Consider the following 1251-nt stretch of genomic DNA (forward strand, 5'->3'; position numbering starts at 1 on the left):
CACACGGCCTTCCCGGCGCGGCGCCCCCGCGAGCGCACCCTCCCGCGCCGGGCTAGTGATTCATGGTCCCTCGGGTGAACCCCACCCTAGCAGAGAGCGAACTTCATTCCCCACCCTTATCTCCCGTCCCTTCCAAGCCCTGGCGACGGTCCACTTCATTTCCTTCCTCATCCGCAGACTCCTCAAATACCACACGCCATCCCCCTCATCTTCATCCCCTCCCTGTCCCCTAAAAATGTGTTAATTAAATGTAGTTTCCTCCTGCCCGCATACGAAATGTGGGAAATGAATCTTCGTCTTGGCACAAGCTGTGATTCATTTATCTTCGTTTGCTCGAAGGCTATAGGAATTTTAGCTACCACCATCTCCCATTTGTTCAAAAATCGAACCGTGCCTTGTTCTGAAATATTCCTACACAATCGTGGGGAAGGAAGACTTCCTGCCTTTGGGGAGGAAACAATATTTAGAAAATGCTCGGCTTGTCGTTCTATTCGGCGTTTAAAAATATCTGCAGTGTTACAGAGATACTGGGAGTGGCTGGATGTTTTCTTGCATTTAAAAACCAAAGAGAAAAGCTTTGCATGCATCAAGATTAGCGTTTTAATGAACAGGGCACACACACACACGCAGAGTATGCTGAGGGCATGTCTCGGATAATAGTCTTCACTATCAGGGCATTTGCCAGGCACGAACCTAGACCCCACCGCCACCAAAGCAAAACAAATTCACGTCATCGTTTTCAGCATGTCTGATGAGCAGTCCTTTCCACGACCATTCCCTTTCCCACAGTTCCTGAGCGAAATGGGTAAACGGTGTGCTTACCCGCTGAAGATCCGAAGCCTTCTGGTGTGCAGGGCAGCAGACGCGGGTCTGTGTCTTCCTGTCCTCGGTGTGCGTTCTGCAGTGCCTGCTGCACACAAACCCGCTGCGGCCTCGGGCCAGCGGTGGCGGCGGCGGCGGCGGCGGCGGCAGCTTCTCCCAGCGCTGAGTAGTAGAGTAGGACTTGGTAGAGACTCCGCAGTTACCAGTAGGCGCTTGCTTCTAAGAGAGGAGGCGGAATCTTTCTTAAAGGAATGGGTTTTGTTTTTCCTCCCCACTATTGCTTCATAAGAGAGAGAAAGGGTGGAATCGGGGAGTTTTTTTAGACAGAGTAAAGCAGTACAGCTGTGGGAGGTCAAGGTTAAAATTAACTGGGTGACTGGGGGACAGAGGCACTGATTTCAGCGCGAGTCAATGAATCACTAGAAGCAC

At 51.5% G+C, this 1251-nt stretch overlaps 1 protein-coding gene across 1 annotated transcript in view; it reads right to left on the reverse strand.

Annotated features, from left to right (window-relative positions):
- LOC106146585 (RNA demethylase ALKBH5-like) overlaps positions 1-970 on the reverse strand; it is a gene marked incomplete at its 5' end in the record, with an annotated part of 79850 nt that extends 78880 nt beyond the window's left edge. The window contains 1 exon segment of the mRNA XM_013504105.1: positions 823-970. Coding sequence (XP_013359559.1) covers positions 823-970 — 148 coding nt within the window.
- Between the last annotated feature and the right edge of the window lie 281 nt (positions 971-1251).

This window comes from Chinchilla lanigera, unplaced genomic scaffold (assembly GCF_000276665.1).
Source record: "Chinchilla lanigera isolate Chin_1 unplaced genomic scaffold, ChiLan1.0 scaffold00084, whole genome shotgun sequence".
Classification (NCBI taxonomy): domain Eukaryota; kingdom Metazoa; phylum Chordata; class Mammalia; order Rodentia; family Chinchillidae; genus Chinchilla; species Chinchilla lanigera.